The sequence below is a fragment of the Eptatretus burgeri genome, chromosome 2 (assembly GCF_056783735.1).
Source record: "Eptatretus burgeri isolate ZD-2024b chromosome 2, Ebu_testis_v1, whole genome shotgun sequence".
Lineage (NCBI taxonomy): Eukaryota > Metazoa > Chordata > Myxini > Myxiniformes > Myxinidae > Eptatretus > Eptatretus burgeri.
The window spans coordinates 134369882-134389881 of NC_140962.1; the positions used below are offsets into that span (position 1 = coordinate 134369882).

A 20000-nucleotide genomic window follows, 5' to 3' on the forward strand; every position below is an offset into this window, starting at 1 on the left:
TCACTTTTTGTTGCCTGACAACCTGGAATTAAATTGCATTAAATCAGACTATTTCCACCTTTAGTTACACATCGTAACCCACAACTTCCAAGCAAAAAAACAAATTCTTCAAATTTCAGAAAATTAATTAAAAATACAAAACGTGAATATCTTGGTTGGATAAGTGTCTACCCCCTGTGTTAATACATGATGGAAGCAACTTTGACAACAATTACAGCTGTGAGTCTATTGGGATAGGTGTCTACCAATTTTGCACACCTTGATTAGGCAATATTTGCCCATTCTTCTGAACAAAAGTGTCAAGTGTTGGGAGTGTTGTGTTGGAAGTGCTCAGTCAAGTTGTGTTGGGAGTGTTGGACAGCAATCTTCAAGTCATGCCACTCAAAAACATTTATTATCTTGCCAAAACGAAGTTTTTGCAAGATATGTTAGTCAGCTTGTATGTTTTTTTTTTTTTTTTTTGTCTGTAATCACATATAAAAAATTCTTCAGAGCACAGTTATCATTGGAAATTTTTGTAACTTCGCACATCAGAGGCCTATAGAGGTCCCTTTCAGCGCATAAAATTTTGAAGGTCAAGGTCAAAGGTCAAGGTCACTTTGTCGCAAATCAGGGGAGTCGACGAAACCCTTATTTTTTGAGTAATTTTGATCGGATCGTCTTCAAACTTCATGGGAATATAGTTCATGGTCTGGCGCTCAGCTGATTAATTTTTGGTGGTGATTGGCCTTGACCTTCATGGTTAGCACCTAAGGTCAAACATATTTGACCCCAAGGTCAAATTTTCAAGTTTTAGGAACCATATCGTGTAGTACCTCAAATTGAACACCTCGATGAGTGCTTTCTAGATATGTCAAGCTTGAGACATTATGACGTCATTTGGTTACGTTATGAGGCAAACGCATATTTTTCATGGTTACTCTGTAGAACGATTCTCATCGGAATCTCTCGTAGGCAGATATTCCTCAAGGAGTCGCTCCTGGTGGATAGCAGCTCTGTTCACCTCAGTGTGACCTTAAAGAAGTCACACGTGGTCACCTTTTGGCAAGATACGGGTCACCCTGCGGGTGACATTGGTTTATCTTTTTGTTCCTCAGCTAATCCATTGTAGCTTTGGCTGTGCTTTGGGTCATTGGCAAGCTAAAGGTGAACTTCCATCACAATTTCAGCTCTTTTGCAGACAGCAGCAGGTTTTCCTGCAGGATTCCTCTGTATTTTGCTCCATCCATTTTCCCTTCTATCCTGACAAGTGCCCCAGTCCCTGTTGATGATAAACATCCCCATAACATGATACTACCAACACAATGCTTCACAGTGGGGATGGTGTTCTTTGGGTGATGTGTTGGGTTGGGTTTGCACCAAATGTAACGTTTTGCATCAGCCAAAAGGTTCCATCTGGGTTTCGTCAGACCACAAAACTTTTCGCCACGTAGCTTCAGAATCTCCGGAGTGGTGTTTTTGCATACCTAAAACAGGACTCAAGGTGGGCTTTTTTGAGTAATGGCTTCCTTCTTGCCACCTTCTGCCGGTGATTCCCAATAGTACAGGCCAGACTTGTGGAGTTCTTGGGATATTGTTGTCACAGGCATACAGTGCTCAGTCTTTGCCATAAAGACCTGTAGCTCTTTCAAAGTTGCCATTGGCCTCTTGGTGGCCTCTCTGATCAGTCTCCTCCATGCTTGGTCATCTAGTTTGGAGGGACAGCTTTATCTAGGCAGGGTCTTGGTAGTACCATATGCCTTCCACTAAGAAATAATTGTCTTGATTCTGCTCCAAGAAATGTTCAAGGCCTTTGAAGTATTTTTATACCCATCCCCTGATCTGTGCCTTTCCACAACTTTATCCCGGAAGTCTTTTGAAAGCTCCTTGGTGCTCATGGTTGAGTCTTTGCTGTGAAATGCACCACCCAGAAACCTACAGGAACAGCTGATTTTATTCTGAAACAATCAAAATCACAACAATTTAACAAAGGTGGAGGCCAATTAACTTGATGTGTGATTTTGAAGGTGATTGGTTATACCTGAGCGAATCTACAATTGTTATTATAAGGACACTTATCCAACCAAAATATTCTAGTTTTGTATTTTTTATTAATTTTCTGAGATTTGTGGAATTTGTTTTTGACTTGGAAGTTATGGGTTACGATGTGCAAGTAAAGGTGGAAAAAGTCTGATTTAAATAATTTAATTATCGGCTACAAGGCAACAAAAGGTAAAAAAAAGGAGGTGTAAACTTTGTATAGGCACTGTAAATGTCTTCCGTTCTGAAAAAGTGTGCCCACGGATACATGAAGAATATGTTTTCATCGTCAAGGAGACTCGAAAGTCACTCAAGTTCTCACAACAGAATGCTTGCGAAAAATAAAAACAAGGTGCTGATACTCCAGGTTCCCCACGTTTTGGGTGGTATGAAGAAAAGATCTGTGTAATATGAAAGCGAAATCTTCAACGGGTTTTGAAATATGACGTACACAAGCTAAGTTACCGAGATGGTTGCCAGGGCAACATAATTTAGCCAATCACTGCCATGATCGATTCAGGTTGAGATAATGTCATGAGGAATAGATATCTTCAATGCGAAAACGAAATGCTAAATATTGAAATATTGCGTACACAAAAGTACATGGATGGATGATCGGCCAGTCGGTTGGAGGGAGCTCATTTTAATGTCCCCCGTCTTTGACCTTGTCTGAGGGGTGGGGGACAACTATGACCACAGTAATGCGGCAGCAGGTGTACGATGATCAACTTAGCTCCTGCCAAAAATGGTCACATAGTATCACCCATTGGGAATTGAGCTAAAAACACGATTTCTTTTTCTGCACATTATCACAAACTTAAATTCAAATTTCCAAAGGTCCAAGACCAAATACCATGAGAACAGCTTTGTACCTATTGTTACTCATCTTGACTTAAAAATCTGACTTTATAGGCTCAAACCTATAAAGGTTTGAAAGGCTCAACCTTTGAGCACCGGGACATCTCTTTTGGGAGTATAATCGGCCATATTCATCTTTGTAAGCTTGGTGTTGGCTTCATGGTGAGGGTGGCTGGCTTAGGACCAAAGGGCCCCGAGTTCGAGCCTCGTTGGCTCCTGAGTTAACACCAGGTGGGGTCGACTCAGCATGTCATTCTTCCGAGGTCAGCGAAATGATTACAAGTGTACTGGTAGAGGGGCACAGCCAGCAGCAGCGGCGGCTGAGCCACGCTTCCAAGAAATGATAGCTAGCTGGCAGCCAAGCTGCTATAAGCAAGAAGAGAAGAGCTTCATCTTTGTCAGAGTTTCTCATCTTCTCTCCATTAAATAATAAAAGGATGCACTTATTCATTCTGCCTCAATGCATCTTTAGTTTTAAGTACCTGCGAGTTGGGGAAGATGGTTGGTGTCACTCGACGGATCATTCAGGCTGTCTGCTGGAACAAGAGCATCAGATGGCGCCAGAGGTTCAATCTTAGTGACAAGAAGGGAGGCTGGAGAAAAAGGTAGAATGGGACAAAAAGCAATGCTCACCAAACTATGAGCTGATAATTCTGTGAATACATTGATTATAAAGCAAACACAGCTGAATAACTTGGAGTCTCAATAGATACTTTTACTGGGACACAGACAGACTTCATTTGACAAAAATCTGCAAGAAATTTTCTCATTCCCAAAGATGTTTTAAAGATGTACATTACATATCAATAGTACACCAAGGCATACCAGCAGGCAGGCCTTGCTTCCCAGCTTCCACAAGTGGCTCGGCTTGTTTTGGGGTGACTGCTGCGGCCAACAGCTGGACTGGCTTTGATGTTGAATCTTGCACTCTGGATTGAGTTGGCTGAGAGACCAATCCGATCTGCAGAGCATCAGATCTGGCCACATTAGGTTGAGTTGTGGTGGGTGTAGTGATGGTGGTGGTCACAGTGGCTAAGGAACACTCAGCTGTTGAAGATGGAATGATGGGCTTAATGGAGGTTGACAATGTTGCTTCAGTTGTACTTTTTGCTGCAGAAGAATCTTTATTTCCTTCTTTGTCAGTGGTTTGTTCAGGGGCCATGACCTGGGACGTAGTAGTAGTTGTTGCCTGTCTCTCCGACTTGCTTGGAGTTTGTTCTGACAACGGCTCCAACTTAATCGTATCGATAACCTGTTTGGACACAACAGCCACACAAGGATCAATATTAAATTCAGCTAATGAATCCAATGAAAATGGTGGTTTCATGGTGAGGATAGAAGACTTGCACATGAGAGATTGCGAGTTCAAATCTGGCTGAAGTCAGTGGGATTAAGGATTTGGAATTGAAGTTGCTGGAAAAGGAAATAGTTTACAATATATATATATATATATACATATACATATACATATATATATATATATATATATATATATATATATATATATATATATATATATATATATACATATATATATATATACATATAGATATACATAGATATATATACATATATATATATACATATATCTATATACATATATATATATACATATATATATATACATATATATATATACACATATATATATATATATATACATATATACATATATACATATACATATATACATATACATATATACATATACATATATACATATATATATATATATATATACATATATACATATATATATACATATATATATATATACATATACATATATATATATATATACATATATATATATATATACATATACATATATATATATATACATATATATATATATATATATACATATATATATATATACATATATATATATATATATATACATATATATATATATACATATACATATACATATATATATATATATATATATATATATATATATATATATATATATATATATATATATATATAATCATCACACCATCTGAAAGCCTTTATCCCTGAGCAGGGAAGAGCTTTTTACGGGTTCCAATCATGGTACCCTTTCTTGTGGCAATGTTTTTACGGCCGGATGCCCTTCCTGACGCCAACCCTTGAGTCGCCTTCGATCCTGCAGGGATAATTACCAGAAACTGGTGCTCATTTCACCGACCTTCAGAAGGATGACAGGCTGAGTCGACCCCCCTGATGCTAACTCAGCAGCCAGCGGGCTCGAACTCAGGACCCCAAGCCACCGCTTTAACCACTAAGCCACACCTGGCTCATATATATTGTTGCTGGCCGGAGGTTCGGTGGCGAGAACGACCACTAGGTGGGGGAGGTTACGTCGTCTCCCACCAGGCTCTTCGGAATTGTAGGCCGTCGCTCCGGATAATTCCGTGAGGTGGCAGGTCGCTGAACCGACAGTAGACGCCAACACCTCCACTGCGTCGCGTAGAGTCTTTTTGTCGAGAACCAATTTACCTAATTAACTACGCGGTGTCATCTACCGGGGAACCACGCCCTCGGCACGTCTTGCTCGAACCGGGTCACTCTACCGACTGCGGTAGAGTTCCAACTACCGACTACCAACTCCGGTTCGGGTGCAGTCGAGCGGAACTGCCAAAGCCGTGCCGGCTCGGATGAACGGATTATTGGGTGTAAAAACCCAGCTAAAACTCAGATCCGAACCATGCTGGAACAATGAAAGAAAGGACAGAAACGAACTGGGAACATTTATACAGTAATTTATTTACAATAAAGAAGACACAGACTCATCGCAGAATATACAAGCAATAATTTACAATGTTCAAAAACACTGAAACAGTTTCTACGTACAAGACGGGCCCACATACTCAGATGATTTATTAAAGACCTCCACAGCCAGAGGGAGAGACGAGCTGGGGTTCGCAGTTCGCTTGGGTACCAGCACGATGAAGGGAGGGGTGCTCCACGGTGCTGCACCTGCTAATGGTCGTGCGGCTCAACCCACAGTCACACGCGTGGGGCTCGTCCCAGTGGAGGAACCCGAGCGGAGCAGTCTGAGTCCCAGGGCGGAGATCAGGGTCGCGGACGGGACCCAGGAAAACTCCAACGAAGACCAGCCAAATGCAGAACTCCACTCGAACGCCCGAGACTCCAGCTCAAACCGCACGACGCACACCAACCAACTCAACTTCTCCAAAAAACTTTTACTCTGAGAATCTCGTCGTATTTTTATGGACCTCCCCGAATGGGGCAGGGGCTCGGTGAAACAGACGTCACCGTCCGCTCCGATTGGACAGGGTCTTCAGGGGGTCCGCCCTTTCTGGGGGTGGGGGGGGGGCTCCCGGTTTGGCTGAGGAACGGCGGACTGGACGGTTTTGCCCCGTATGCTGTGGCCAGGAAGGCGAGGGTTGCAAGCGCTGGAAGGTACGTGGTTGGTTGTTGGTTGTTTGTTGGATGGGAAACATTTATTTAACCTAACTGAAAAACATCGCAACGCACACCTTTGATTCTCCCACGAGACAAAAGGAAGGGACCCGTCTTCACATGTACTTAACGGAATAACTGACTTTTGGGACATCTGTATGTGAGAATGCATATGGTTTCCAGATCCGTAACACTACCCCCCCTTTTTGATAGAGTCGACCCGAGTCGTTAATTTTCATGTGGCATGCAGGTGTAGGATTTCCCAGAGTACATTTTACTTATGGATCCCTGAGTGCGACATTTTGAATTCATGTCCCATAAATAAATAACCGAGTGCGTTGCGTAACTAAACTAACAGACTCATTCAGACAACTTAACTCCATTGCCGGCACTAAACAAACAGGTCGGTTAGGACTATGTACATTTCTAATATTTACACTACCCATGGCTCAGGACCTGTGATTTGAGGAGAGAAAACGCAACAAAAAGGCAACATTTGTGGATGGTCAGATGTCTTTCGGACCTTCAAAGGTCCCTTGTTTGTCATTGAATTCTTCTTTTTTTTTGGTTGCTGGAGGCAACTCACCCTAACACGGCAGGCCATAACGCCATTTCACAGGCCATTTGAACTGGCCTTGATGCAACAAGGAGGTATCCGGGCTGCTGAAATGCAGTCCCCGGTAATGCGGCTGCCTGCAGGGCAGTCCTTGCAAATACTTTCAGAGATGGTCCTGGAGCACATGGTGAAGGTTGTGACGTGGGAAAGCAAACAACGGCATGGGCGTGTATTGAGGCAAGGCAAAGGCAGGCAAAGCATGGCATGGCAAACGCAGACCAGGCAAGATGCAGTACAACAGGAGATCTGCGCACGAAGCTGGCCGGCCTCGGTCTGGTCTCGTGAGGTTGTGGAGGGAGTGCGGTGGTGCCGGCGTCTGAAAACGGGCTTGGACCGACCCTACGGTGTACCCCCAACCTATCGCCTATGCCTGTCCTTGTCCATACCCACCCCCATAAGCTTGCAACAACAAAACAAAAACCAACAACGAAATTGACTCTTTTTATTTTTTTATTTAATTTTTTTTAATTACGTGTGTGCCTTGCCCCCTTATCGTCTTTGTTCGGCTAACCTGTCCTGACCGTCTATCCCCAATCCCCAAGATCCTTTTTGAGGGGACTGAGGAAGAGACCAGTGAATCTGTCTCGAGGCCCAATGCAGACTCAGAATAACTCCCTCAGATTTCAGCAATTTCCCAAGATGAGTCCAGCGGCCTATGAACAGCAAAGGGATGGATGGTGGGAAGGGGTACACATTTCCTATCTATCCTGGCATTTATTAACGTTAATCTATCCTCGGGGCTTTTCAACACGCCTGTCTCTTTAAACTATCGGTTCCAGAAACCATGATTCCCATCGCCTGTGTTGGTGTTCATTAATAATTTGGGCCTGGCCCGCAAATTTTCACTCAAACTCTTGCACAATTTCGAGGCTGGGCAGCGTGGCTCCATTGGCAGGGATACCCATCTGTCGAACTCGAACGATGGCACCCCCGGGTCACTGAGGCTGTCTCTGAGCTTATCTACTCCGTATAAACGTGGGGGTTGCCCTTCCTGGCATCTGCCCCGTTGATGCCCACGTGGCATTTTGGTGCTCCGGATCCCGTTTCCGTGGGCTGCCCATGCCTATTACACTAATTTGGTCCCTTGGACCTATGGCCTACTCTGGCCGACTACTTCGGTGTCCAGGGGGCCCTCTCTACTCAGTGCGCACATTTCAATAGCCACGCTGCCAGCCGGTCAATAGACTCCTGCACCCCACAAAAAGTTTTCGTGCCTTCATTCAACACCAACAACAAAACGACATCCGATTGGTTAATTTGACTAGCCCACTAACTAACAAAACACTAACCCCGGGTTCCCTTGGGTGGGATTCACTCCACCCCCCAATCATTCATTTGCACCATGGATTCCACATTCACTCGATTCACACTCGGGCCCGCTGACCCACGTTCACTCATCATGTTTCTTTCTCGGTTTTATTTTTATTTTTCACATCATACTGACGCTCTACTCGCTACATTCCTCTTACTAGCTCGTGCCCCTCGTCATCCCTTATTTTAATGCACGTTCCGTTTAATTCTATCACTAAGCTACGTCCCCACTACACGCTCCATGTCTGTTCATGTCTCCATTCCATTCTAAACTAAATTCCCCCTAACTGATGCCACCGGGCCCCATGGAGGACTGCTTATGCCCCATGAGACCAGTCTAACTAACGCTAAACCCTTCCCCGAACTAGTGCTCCTTTACCCCATGACAAGGATGTTCACCACATCCTGGCCAGGATCGTTTACTCGGGGCAAGACTCCACGAGCCTTGCGTCGCCAGGGCGGTGGTTTACAGCTTGCTCGTCCCCTTCGTTTGGCCGATACATATGAGCATAACGTCACCCCGTCAATTGCACCATGCACTCGCTTTCGAGCCATCCGCCATGTGAGCCAGCGTGCGCTACTCACCTGACCTTGGAGCTGTGTGATCCCTGATGACGTCACTCGCACATGAACCGCTCTGTGAAGCTTGCCACGCAGACGAAACTGGTTGTGTCGACCCCGAGACTCGCTCCGCGCGTCCCGCGAATTCCACTCGCTGCACGCAGCACGTCGGCCCCCGTACACGTGCTCACATGGGGCCACGCGCTTTCCAAATTCACACAATTCAATTTGCTTCCATTTTAGCCATCCACGTGGTGGTTTCGAACCAATCACGGGACGTTCCAACGCCGGCTCCCCATAATGCAATCGTCCACGCTTGGGCAGTTTGCAAGATACGGAACGGACCTCACACACAGCATCCCGCGGAGCGGTTTCCAAAATAGTTCCGTCCGTTACACGACCCACGTCTCCCGTCTGGGTCGGTCCATATCCTATCTCCTCACATGCACTCACACATGCCATGTCATTTGCACCACTCACACGTTTTAACACGCTCTGGGACATTCACATCGGGGGCTTGTGTTAGCCCAAAAGATCCCGGGGTTTCTAGCCCCCCAAAGCTTGGCATGCGCTCATTCGCACCATGCACCCGCTCGACCTCGTATGGCCTTACCGGATTCAACTCATCATGGCCTGCCACGAGGGAGCATACTGTCTCCCCTTGTCCCTGTGGGAGGGTAATCTGACCCTTGCATTGGGTCTCCAAACATTCCACCCGCTCAACCTCAATGCCCCTACCAGTTCTACTTGTGTGTGCTCCTCTTTAGTTTCGTGCAATTCGCCCCCCTCTTTTGATTTCTGCGTCTCCATCACCTCTTTTAATTCCTGCGTTTCTTTTATTATTTCCGTCATCCCCTGTCCGAGTTTACCGGTTTCTCCCTTAATTATCATGACGTCACTCGTCGCCTCGACCTCGCCCATCGTCATTGCGGTCTGAACAACCTCCACACTACACTCCCCCTTGACTCGGTCGTTTCTTTAAATTTGACGCTACAGCTCCACAGCTCCGCCATCATTTCCTCCTGACTCGCCTTCAGCGTTTGCATATTTCCATTTAATACTTGCATATCACTCCTCTGTTGGTTTTGTAAATTCATTCCCATGCTTTGCATTTCACCTCTTATTGCTTGCGTATTCCCATCCATTATTTGTATTCCAGTCCATGCGGTTTTGTAAGTTTTGCAGCATTTCCATCAGCTGTCTCATGTCAAATGGCCCTGGCAAAGCCGATCCACCACAATCGGGCACGCTCCGACAGGGATGGTTCGGTCCTCCATGGGGGGAATTTGATGCAGAGGGAGCTCATGCACGACAGCTGCCGCCCCCAATGCTACCTCTCGGTCTGATTGCAGGGAAAGGTCTTCATGCCTCGTATTGTCCTGGGCCATGGATTTTTCTAACATTAATTCAGAACCCACCTGTACAAATCCGTCTTGGTCCACCATGGTCCGTGCTGAGAATTAAATAAAATTTAAATCCTGCTCTTAATTTGGAGGGAAAGGGGGGTGGGGGGGGTTGTCAAGCACACCGCTTGTCCGAATCCCGTGAATTCTTTGTGGAGGCGCGAGGTTCGAATCTCACTCCCGACGACCAAACTGTTGCGGGCCGGAGGTCCAGTGGTGAGAACGACCACTCGGTGGGGGAGGTTACGTCGTCTCCCACCAGACTCTCTGGAATTGTAAGCCGTCGCTCCGGATAATTCCGTGAGGCGGCGGGTCGCTGAACCGACGGTGGACGCTAATACCTCCACCGCGTAGTGTCGGGTCTTTTTGTCTCGAACCAATTTACCTAATTAACTACGCGGTGTCGTCTACCACGACACACTCTCAACACGTGTCACGTGACACGGGGAACCACGCCCTCGGCACGTCTTGCTCGAACTGGGTCACTCCACCGACTGCGGTAGAGTTCCAACTACCGACTACCAACTCCGGTTCGGGTGCAAACAAGCGGAAACTGCCAAAGCCGTGCCGGCTCGGATGAACGGATTATCGGGTATAAAAACCCGGCTAAAACACAGATCCGAACCATGATGGACCAATGAAAGAAAGGACGGAAACGAACTGGGAACATTTCTACAGTAATTTATTTACAATAAAGAAGACACAGAGCAAGACTTATCTCGGAATATACAAGCAAGAATTTACAATGTTCAAAAACACATACAGTTTCTACTTACAAGACGGGCCCACACACTCAGATGATTTATTAAAAGACCCCCACAGCCAGAGAGGGTGAGACGAGCTGGAGGTTGCAGTTCGCTTGGGTACCTGCATGTTGAAGGGAGGGAGTGCTCCGTGGTGCGGCACCAGCTAATGGTCGTGCGGCTCGGCTCACAGTCACATGCGTGGGGCTCGTGCCTGTGGAGGAACCTAAGCGGAGCAGTTGGAGTCCCAGGGCGGAGATGAGGGTCACGGACGGGACCCAGGAAAACTCCAACAAAACGCCAGCCAAATGCAGAACTCCACTCAAACGCCCAAAACTCCAGCTCAAACCGCACGACGCACACCAACCAACTCAACTCCTCCAAAAACTTTTACTCTGAGGATCGCGTTGTATTTTCCCCGCGCGCCGGGAAGGGGGAGGGGAAGCGTGTCGGAGTGCATAAAAAGGAGTGAGTGAATCGGAGCGAGACAGCCAGCGAGCGCTCCTGTCGTTGTCGTCATCGTGGCCGAGGAGGTCGAGAAGCGCTTCTATCGTCGGGGAAGGAGAAGTCTCTGTCGTCGTCATCGTGGCCTGAGAGGTCTGGGCTGGTCGTGGCCGTCTGGAACGTCTTCTTCTTCCTCCTCCTCCTCCTCCTCCTCCTCCTCCGGAGGGTCGAACTCGAGAGTTACCATCCGCTGAACGGAGTCGAGGTTTTGGTGGCTGGGACGGGCGCCGACCTAGTTCGCCGGAAGACCGCACGAGGTGGAAAGGTCCAATATAGACCCTTACCTCCAGCTCACCTTCCCTCCGAGCTGGGGGTATTAATAAAGGCATTAGCCACCACTTCTTGTGTGTGTGTGTGTGTGTGTGTGTGTGTGTGTGTGTGTGTGTGTGTGTGTGTGTGTGTGTGTGTGTGTGTGTGTGTGTGTGTGTGTGTGTACGTGCGCGCGCGCGTCCTTGGGCCCGTCTTCCAAGTAATAAACTGTTAAGTGCCTTTGCTGTATATACTTGCATTTCTTATATTCGGTATAGCTCTGCCTTATGTGCTCCCCTCATTCCCCCATTGCATTATAAATAAACCCCAATTGTTAAATGTTTCAGTTCGTTCGCGTCCCCTTTTTTCATTGACTGAGCGTGTCGCGAGCTGGGGAAAATGAGCAAGGCCGTTGTCGTGTAGTAGATAGTATAGTAGGAGAAATCATGCAAATTATGATACAAGCATCAAATTTGGCATTTCTGTTCTGCAGGGCTTTCTGATCAAATCTGCCTGATTGGCCATTTGAAAAGGCAAGTTTTGAAAAATTTGAAAAAAAAAAAGAAAAACCCAAAAATTTTGAAGTCACAGCTGGCTGAAATTCTTGAAGCGCAAGTGAACATCCCAGACAGAGAATGAAGTCGAAATGCAGTCATCATTTATGGCTCAGCACTTATCAATGCCCTACCTCCACGCACTTCAAAGATATTTGATGACTATGCCAAAGACGACATCATCCCAAAGGTGGAATCCTATGGTGCCAGGTACGAGAGGGTGGACGTAGTGTTTGATATGTACAAGAAGTCAAGTCTGAAGTCCGAGGCAAGGTTGAAAAGGGGGCAAGGAATCAGAAGAAGAGTGACAGGAACCAGTAAGACCCCAAGTAACTGGAGAAGCTTTCTTCGAGATGACAGCAACAAGAATGAGCTGTTTCACTTCCTTGCGGAAAAGATGTGTGAAGCACAGACGACAAGCACAGTCATTGTCACAAAAGGAGAAGATGCCATTAGCAACACAAGGAAGTCACTGGATGCTGTGTCTCCATGTTGTTATGAAGAAGCTGCCACTCAAATATTTGTACACGCCAGGGATGCAACGACGGATTATCATTAAGGCTAATGATATTGTTACGGTTGTGGAAATTCACAGAACACCTTTCAGGCTTCCCAGAGATCAGTTATGTCGATAAGTGTACGTTCAGATTAGATTTCCCCACCGATGTCTAAAGAGTTTTATTCGTGTAACCGGGCTGTGATCTTTGAGTCAGCCATTATTCTTTTGCTGTCTTTATTTTGGAACAACCACCTCCTCCACAACAACCACCTTCACCACAACCGCATCTCCTCACCACCTCCTCCAAAACGACAACCACCTCCTCCAAAACAACAACCACCGCCTTCACAACAACCACCTTCACCACAACCGCATCGACTCACCACCTCCTCCAAAACGACAACTACAACCGCCTTCACCACAACCACCTTTTCCACAACCGTCAACATCCCCACAGACAAACGCCCCCCCCCAACGTATAACATCTCCGCCAACCAACGCAGTGGATCTCAACCCTCCAAAAGTGGATAAGAACGAAAGCTATGGAAAAGCCAACGGTAGTGAAAAGGGCCCGATTCACCAAGGGAAAACGCCCTTTCTGGAAGATTCCCTCGCGCGCCGGGAAGGGAGGGGGGGCGAGGCTCCGTGGCTATCAAAAGGGCACGTGGAGACGCCGACGAGTAGAGTTTGGGAGAGGAGACGCCGACCAGCAGTTGAGTCTGGAGTCTTGAGTCTGGAGTTGGAGGAAGCAGTGAGAAGTGAGAGGGTCTTTCTCCTTGCTCTCTCTCTCTTTCCTTGGTCGACGGAGGTGCTGGTGGAGTCGAGAGTGGAGTTAGGAGCTGGTGGAGTTCCGCGGAGTGCGGGCAGAGCCACCGAGAGTCTCCGAACCAGGGCCCAGCGAGTCACCACGAGGGTGGCAGGTAAGCAGCACGGCCTCTCAGAGCTCTTGTGGTCTCCACAGCTTCGCGAACATTAAAGGCCTACGGGTCCTGTTCTGCCCTTTCCTTTCCTGGGGTTCGATTTGTATGGAAGTTGTGGCGCCTTGTCCTTAAGTAGAGAATTGTTATAAGTGTACGTAATAAATAGACGACGGCTGTAGGGTCTTTTTGCTCGTATTTTGTCCCTTACCCCCATTGCTTCATTGATTGCATACGCGTGTGAATAAATGTCATGGTTTGAATGTTCACCTGTTCGTTGCGTCCTTTCCTGTCATTGACTGCTATTATTACGTACAGAATATTAGCTGGCTTTTAATAGGCGATAAGATAATCGGGTCCAACGAGGCCTCGCAATAATACACCGCTTGGCAAATCGCAAACGGAGTGAGTTGCTTAAGCAGCTCGTTTCCCAGCAGGTCCCTTTGAGGTGTAAATTCACGGCATTTCTGTCTGCGCGCATACTTAGGTAAATCGACAATTCGGCGATCGGACCCTGTCGCGCGTGGACAGAATAGTTGGCTGATTTACGGTGTGATTAAAAACACACCCGGAGCTGGATTTCGGCGTTGATCCGAAAGCTGCGACTATGATTGCCCGTCCGGTGGGCGCGTGGCCGTGATTAGCTAAAAACGGTCGCTCGCACGCCGACGTGGTGGAAACCATAACAATATTATTAAGGCAAGTCCATTATCATTAAGGCTAATGACACGGACGTACTAGTCATAGCAATATCTGTACTGCCATTCTTACAGGAACTAGGTCTTGAGAACATGTGGATTTGCCTTTGGCCAAGGAGCCAATGCACGATGGATTCCAGTCCATGAGGTAGTTTCTGCAATAGGGCCTGAAAAAGCTAGAGGGATCCCACACTTCCATGTGTTCACTGGATGTGACGTCGTGTCTGCCTTCATCTAAAGGGAAGAAAACTGCATGGCAGACTTGGAACGTCTTTGATGATGTTTCTGAAACATTCACCAATCTCAGCCAGCATCCAACATTGATTCGTGATCTTGACTTTTTTGAAGTTTTTTTTTTCTTCAAATTTTTCGCAATTTGGATTTTCAAATGGCCAATCAGGCAGATTTGATTCGAATCCCCTGGAGAACAAATGTGCCAAATTTGATGCTTGCATCATCATTTGCACGATTTCTCTCAAAAGTTGCTGTTATCTGCCCCACTATTGTGCCGCCGTAAGGGGACATCTGGACCGACGGTTCTTGGCGATTAAACCGCTGGGAATCGCACACCGAACGAGCGCGCTAAGTGGCTCGTTTCCGTACGAGTTCCGTCGAGGGTGTGAAGACTCAGTAGATCGCCACGTGGTCCCTAGGTATTCTGATATTTTGTGAATAACCCTGTACCACGTGGTGGAAATATTGACGCTTCACGGTCCAAAGCAAAGGACCCGTCGACTCCGGACTTATCCGGGGCGACAATCTGAATTCCGGGCGATCGGTCGAGCCGACTTGCGGCCCCAATCTAGCGGTCGTGCTCGCCGCCGAGGTCCCGGCCCCGCAACAATATATATATATATATATATATATATATATATATATATATATATATATATATATATATATATATATATATATATATATATATATATATATATATATATATATATGGTTCGTCTTTCGGCTGCTCCGGTCAGGGGTCGCCACAGCGGATAATCCGTTATGATCCGCATCCTGATTTGACATAGGTTTTACGCCAGATGCCCTTCCTGACGCAACCCTGGTTACCTCTTACGACACATGGATAAGGATTGGGTTTCACCATGATTCCGGGCTGCCCTACACCCTCTCATAGCACGGTCCAGCGCAGAGCTCCCGTCCTCAAACGATCCTCCAACCCAAGCCTCCGAGTTGCCGGATTACAGGCGCACGCCACTACGCCCGATATATATATATATATATATATATATATATATATGTATATATATATATATATATATATATATATGTATATATGTATATATGTATATATGTATATATATATATATATATATATATATATATATATATATATATATATATATATATATATATATATATATATATATATATATATATATATATATATATATATATATATATATATATATATATATATATATATATATATATATATATATATATATATATATATATATATATATATATATATATATATATATATATATATATATATATATATATATATATATATATATATATATATATATATATATATATATATATATATATACACACACACACACACACACACACACACACACACACACACACACACACACACACACACACACACACACACACACACACACACACACACACACACACACACACACACACATATTGTTAATGATTCAGCGGTGGCGGGATTCGCACCAGACTCTTGACCCCAGTGTTAAGGATTCGCACGACTGATGTCAATCACCGCAGTCTCCGGGGTTATAACGCCGGCTGGCTCGGCACAATTCTCGGGTTACGCGCCTCAGATCACGATACCAACGTACACCTGTGCCTTGCCAGCTGGCGGAATAGACCCCGGTTACAGACTGGTTTTGTCAGATACCGAGCGAATTCTGCCAGTCTGTAACCATTTTGGTTTTATATCCAAATCGAGCGGATCGTTCCTCAGCGCGGCACAAATTAATTCAAAGCGGCAACTTCATATGAATCAGCCAGATTTATTGGGGACACATTGGGGGAACACAGCACAATTAAAGCATTCACGACAATGTTATAATTAATCTATAACCCGTTCTTAACTAGGGAGGTTCGGATTACGGGTTTCGAAGGGGACCCTAATGAGATAAACCTTAAACAACATGCAGACTAGAAATGGACAGCATGCACACAAGACACAGAGTACTTGGTGATGCTTCATGGACGAGAGGAAAATGTCAAAGGCATGAATACGGCTCGTAACAAGCCGATGTTAACGGATTCGAGCACCCAGCTCGAACACGCCGTGTGGCAAAATGGAGGAGTCGTCCATTTGTCGCAGCCCTCATGCACGCAGCCTCGGCGAGTTCAGACCCCACGTAAGGTCGACTGCACCAGAGCGAAAGATCCATGGTGGTATGCTCCAGCTGGCTTTTCACAAGGTCCAGCATACAAGGCCAGGCCTGGCCTGTTCACCAGATCAGGCCAAACTGAGATGTTGGGCTCCGCAGGCTGTGTCCGTGGCCGAGGAGGCACCACCGGCCAAAAGCACTCTTCCACAAAGTCGATCGCCCGACTCGACGTGCAGGCGGCCTCTCCCACTGCCAAAATGGCAGACTCAGCACGCTCCTTTACGAAACCGACAGACACTCAGGCTCAGTTACTCCCTCGGCAGATCCACCACTGCCCCTCTGGCACTCGCTTGCCTCGAAGCCGACTGCAGTTTTCACTTCTCCTTCATTTTGGGGCGCGCCGTTTCTCGCAGCTCAGGCAGTTCCTCTTACTGCCGATCCGGCGCTCGCTCGCCTCAAAGCAGACTGGCAGACACACCTCATGCAGTCCCTTCCCTGCCTTTTCTTTCGACTCGCTCTTTATGAAAAACCAATCCCAGACTCGACTCAAGCAGCCTCTCATCCAACAGAAGGCAGACTCGACAAAGCAGGCAGTCACTCTTACTGCCGATCGCCCGTATCATGGCTCAGGCAGATCCTCTTACTGCCGATCGCACCACCTCGGCGCTCTCAGTCCCACCATCTCGCCTCTCGGCCGACTGCTTCTCCAGGCCACACTCTCTCAGCCGACTGCTCCTCCCAGAGCACTGGGCGGAGCCTCTTTCGGAGAGGGGACGAAGAAGAACAACCTCTCGGTCCACCACCACTGTACGAACAATAAACAGCCTCTCACACCTCCCGACACACATGTAACGTCCATTTACCGAACAACCTGGCTAAACATGCATTTAATGGGGGATCTGGGCTAATCCTATATTTAATAGCACACCAAGGGCCATTTCCGCAACAATATATACATACACACACACACACATATATATATATATATATATATATACATATATATATATATATATATATATATATATATATATATATATATATATATATGCATATATATGCATATTGTTACGAATTTACCGCCCACCCAGCGTGCGAACAGCCGCTTTAGCCGAATCGCGGCCGTACGCCCACCGGACGGACAATTCACTCGCGACTTTCCGGAACAACGCCGAAAACCAGTCACGGGTGTGCTCCAACCGCACACCACGGCCCAGTCAACACTATACCTGCGCGTGAGAGGGTCAATCGCCAAATTATCGATATACCTAAGTATTCACGCGGGCAGATTACCGAGAGACAGTACCTCAGCGAGTTCTGCTTGGACACGAACCGCTTAAGCGGTTCATTCCATTCTGGGATAACCGAGCCGTGTATTATTGCGAGTCCTCGCTGGACCCAATTCTTTTATCGGCTATTAAAAAGCCTGCTATTATTCCGAGAGCAATATGGCGGTTCAATGGGGAAAGAGGACACGACGAATGGGTTAACATTCACACAAGGACATTTATTTAAAAAACGACACACATACAATCAAGCATGCAGGTATGGAATCAAAACACCGACATGCACGTATGCAGAAAAGCAATGGAACTGGCGGCAAGGAACAAGACAAGAACAAGGCAAAGCACTACAACTGTCTATTATTATTATTATTATTATTATTATTATTATTATTATTATTCACAAGCACTTACACAGTTCTACTTGCGGACATGGCGCCACAACATTCACACAAATAAACAAGGAAAGACCCCCTCAAAGACAAGGGGGTCAGACTGGGCACGTTGCAGGTTATCTCCATTCTCGTGGTGCCTCGATGGGGCGACCCGCGACGCCCCATCCCAACGGCAGTTCGCGTAGCCGCGGTTGAGCCCAGGCCTTGCCAAGCGGCCGGGTGATTCGGGCCTCAGCCGGCGACGCGTTGAGAGGAACGAACGGGTCTTGATGCTCTTCCAAAGTTGATGCTCTTTGTAAGAACCAGTCCGTTCCTCAGCGATGCTCGGACTGTCCCGAAGCCCGATCACCTCAGACCGTTTGGCGCTGGCTGGCGAGCTCTCTCCACACGCAAGTGCAGGTCTGCGCGGCACAGCAGGGTTGGCCACGCTCTCAGCTCACGTGTCCTCCGCTCTCCTGGACTTCTCCCCAGACTGTGTTCTCCAGACTCACGAATGACTCCACCTACTGACGACTGACCGCGAACTGGCGCTCCGCTTGGCCTTTTATAGGGCTCGAGAGACTAGATCTGACCTCCGCTCTTCGACCTTTGACCCCCACAGGCCCCGCCCCTTTCGATCTTTTGATCCAAATTCTGAGGCGAAGCTTCCACAGAGCGGACGTGCGCGAGATCACCAAACTTGCACGGAGAGCAAACCCCCGCGTTGGCCTGCAGCGATGCCGTTGGATGCGGACTCGCCGTGGCTGGCGCAAAGATGGCGTCGCTTCGGGGATGAAGGTGAGGCGATGTTATTCGGATTGGTCTATTGGGGGGATGCGGTTTAGGAGATGGTGGGGAGATGTCGTTGTTATGAAGGCAGTGTGGAGAGGGTGGTTGGTGGTTGACGTGGTAGTTGGTGGGTGGCGTGGAGAAGGTGATTGGTGGTTGGCTCAAAATAACGATAGTAAAGAAAAACGGCTAACTCAAAGATCAGAGCCCTGTCCACACAGATAATTCCCATAAAACAACGGTGGGGAAATCTAACTGAACACGGACTTATCGGCATAACTGAACTCAAGACCAATATGGTGTTCTGCGAATTTCCACAGCCGTAACAATGTATATACATATATACATATATACATATATATATATATATATAGTTACGGTTGTGGAAATTCGCATTACACCATAAGGAGTCATCAGGTGAGATATCTCGATAAGTCCATGTGTAGTTAGCCCGAACCCATTGTATAGAGGGAATTTATGTGATCCATCCAGGCTGCGACACTTTGAGTTAGCCAATTTTCTGTTCTATCTTTTATTTCAGACAAACAGCATCTCAACAACCACGCCATCCCCACCACAGCACCAACCACACCAAACCACGCCACCTCAACAACCACCGCGTTTTGACTCGGCACACGGTTGCCAGAGGCCTAGCCTTCGACGAGGGAAAGCAGGCGACCCACGTTCCCCCCTCCCCCGAACGATTGGCGCCGCCGCGGTGGATTTCACCCTGCGAGGGAAGAGGAAGAATGCCACGCGGTGCGAGCGTCACCGATTGGGCGGAAGAGCCCTCCTTCCGGAAGTTTCCAGCTTGTTCTGGAAGGAGGGGCGGGAGTTGAGAGGGGGCGGGGCTTTGTGAAAAAGGG

The 20000-nt window shown here is 46.8% G+C and overlaps 1 protein-coding gene across 4 annotated transcripts in view; it reads right to left on the reverse strand.

Moving 5' to 3' along the window:
• Window positions 1-20000, reverse strand: part of HCFC1 (host cell factor C1) — a 124794-nt gene that overhangs the window by 22483 nt on the left and 82311 nt on the right. For all 4 annotated transcript variants that reach the window (XM_085871347.1, XM_085871345.1, XM_085871346.1 and 1 more), the window contains 2 exons: window positions 3703-4129; window positions 3360-3470 (listed from right to left, as the gene is read on the reverse strand). In XM_085871347.1, coding sequence (XP_085727473.1) covers window positions 3360-3470; window positions 3703-4129 — 538 coding nt within the window. The remainder of the gene's footprint in view (window positions 1-3359; window positions 3471-3702; window positions 4130-20000) is intronic.